The 1,884-nt window shown below is 37.3% G+C and overlaps 1 protein-coding gene across 3 annotated transcripts in view; it reads right to left on the bottom strand.

The window, feature by feature from the left end:
• The window catches only part of LOC110442672 (cholesterol 24-hydroxylase-like), a 47,508-nt gene that overhangs the window by 15,329 nt on the left and 30,295 nt on the right, over positions 1-1,884 (bottom strand). For all 3 annotated transcript variants that reach the window (XM_021486389.1, XM_021486404.1, XM_021486396.1), the window contains exons 9-10: positions 1,107-1,263; positions 600-662 (exon numbers count right to left, since the gene is read on the bottom strand). In XM_021486389.1, the coding sequence (XP_021342064.1) occupies positions 600-662; positions 1,107-1,263 (220 nt within the window). The remainder of the gene's footprint in view (positions 1-599; positions 663-1,106; positions 1,264-1,884) is intronic.

Genomic DNA, 1,884 nt, shown 5'->3' with positions numbered 1-1,884 from the left:
ATGGTGTATATGTGTAATGACAATAGACAGGACATGGTGTATATGTGTAATGACAATAGACAGGACATGGTGTATATGTGTAATGACAATAGACAGGGTACGGTGTATATGTGTAATGACAACAGACAGGGCATGTTGTCTATCGCTAATGACAATATACAGGGCATGGTGTCTATCGGTAATGACAATAGACAGGGCAGAGTGTCTATGTGTATTGACAATAGACAGGGCATGGTGTCTACCTGTAATGGCAATAAACAGGGCATGGTGTCTACCTGTAATGACAATAGTCAGGGAATGGTGTCTCTCTGTAATGTCAATAAACAGGGCATGGTGTCTACCTGTAATGAAAATAGTCAGGGAATGTTGTCTCTCTGTAATGATAATAGACAGGACATGGTGCCTACCTGTAATGACAATAGACAGGGCACGGTGTCTATGTGTAATGACAATAGACAGGGCATGGTGTCTACCTGTTAAATGTCTATGGAATTCTATAAAACCTTCTCTTGATATAAGTATATAGTTGTAAAATGATAGTGAGCATTGCCATGACTAAACAGTGAAAACTTGAGCTTGAAGTAAGAAAATATACTTGCCCGCCAAGAAAAACGTTAGGAAGTTATCCAAGAGAATCTGCCGGTCATGTAAAGTTTTCGGCTCTAAGAATGAAACAATTGTGGATGCATTTTTGCACAAGGAAACGCTATACATTTCTCTATACAAAATTTTAAAATGAAATTAATTCTTAATGCAAAATCTCAAACTTTCCCAATGTGTATGAAGTAAATAATTTGGCTTTCATATAAATTTCCCTTTTAATATTATAAGTTGTGAGTTATTATCCAGAAAATCTAAGAAAATAAGCCCAGGAGTTTCGGAAAGGTAAGCGTCTTTTGTTTTATCGACAACACCCACTATCTAAGTCTAGGACAAAGAAGCAAGGTCTCGATCTTTAGCATTTTGAAGAAGAATTAATACAAGCTCAAAGCTTGTTTTCCTATCCCTATGAAAATATAGGATTGGGCTAAACATGTTGGATTATTGAATAAAATTCTGTCTTAACAAAACTGATTAGCGTTACCAGAACGTTTGGAGTGACTTACCATGAACACGAACCATGTGTGTGAGGATGTCGTCAGGAACATGGGTATCATCTGCCATGGCGGCCAGCCTCTCATCTATCATGGACGAACAGTACTGTCTCAGAAAGGCACACGACTTTTTCACACTCCGGCAGTAGGCCCAGTTCAACGGGTTGTACTGTGTTGAAACGAATGTTTATTTCAGAAGAATTCAAATGAATAACATGCAGACGAATGTCTTCGATCAAAAGGTGAACGAAACGCCATAGTATATGTTTAAAGTGGGTAAATGTAATTTATCCTCACAAAAACAACATTTAATATTAATCTTAACAATATGACATTATTTGTATTCTATTATAACATGAACAATGTTATCAATCATTATAAAAGGCGACCTGCCACCATTAGAGCTGACTAGAAAAAGGCAACAAACTCGAAATCTTTCCTTACGGAAGGAGACCTACCATTAAAAAAGTCTACATGGTCTACCAGTAAAAGATAACATGCTCTACGGGATCGACCACTTCAACAGACTATACATGGCGTTTCACCATAAACTAAATGACGTACCACCATAACAGACTACATGACATATCACCATAACAGACTCATGACGTATCATCATGAACTACGTGACGTACCACCATAACAGACTACATGACATATCACCATAACAGACTATATGACGTATCATCTTAAACTACGTGACGTATCACCATAACAGACTACATGACATACCATCATAATTTACATGACGTACCACCATAACAGACTAAATGACATATCACCATAATAG

This window comes from Mizuhopecten yessoensis, unplaced genomic scaffold (assembly GCF_002113885.1).
Source record: "Mizuhopecten yessoensis strain PY_sf001 unplaced genomic scaffold, ASM211388v2 scaffold1923, whole genome shotgun sequence".
In the NCBI taxonomy this organism is placed as follows: Eukaryota; Metazoa; Mollusca; class Bivalvia; order Pectinida; family Pectinidae; genus Mizuhopecten; species Mizuhopecten yessoensis.
This window is presented reverse-complemented; position numbering and strand designations above follow the sequence as displayed.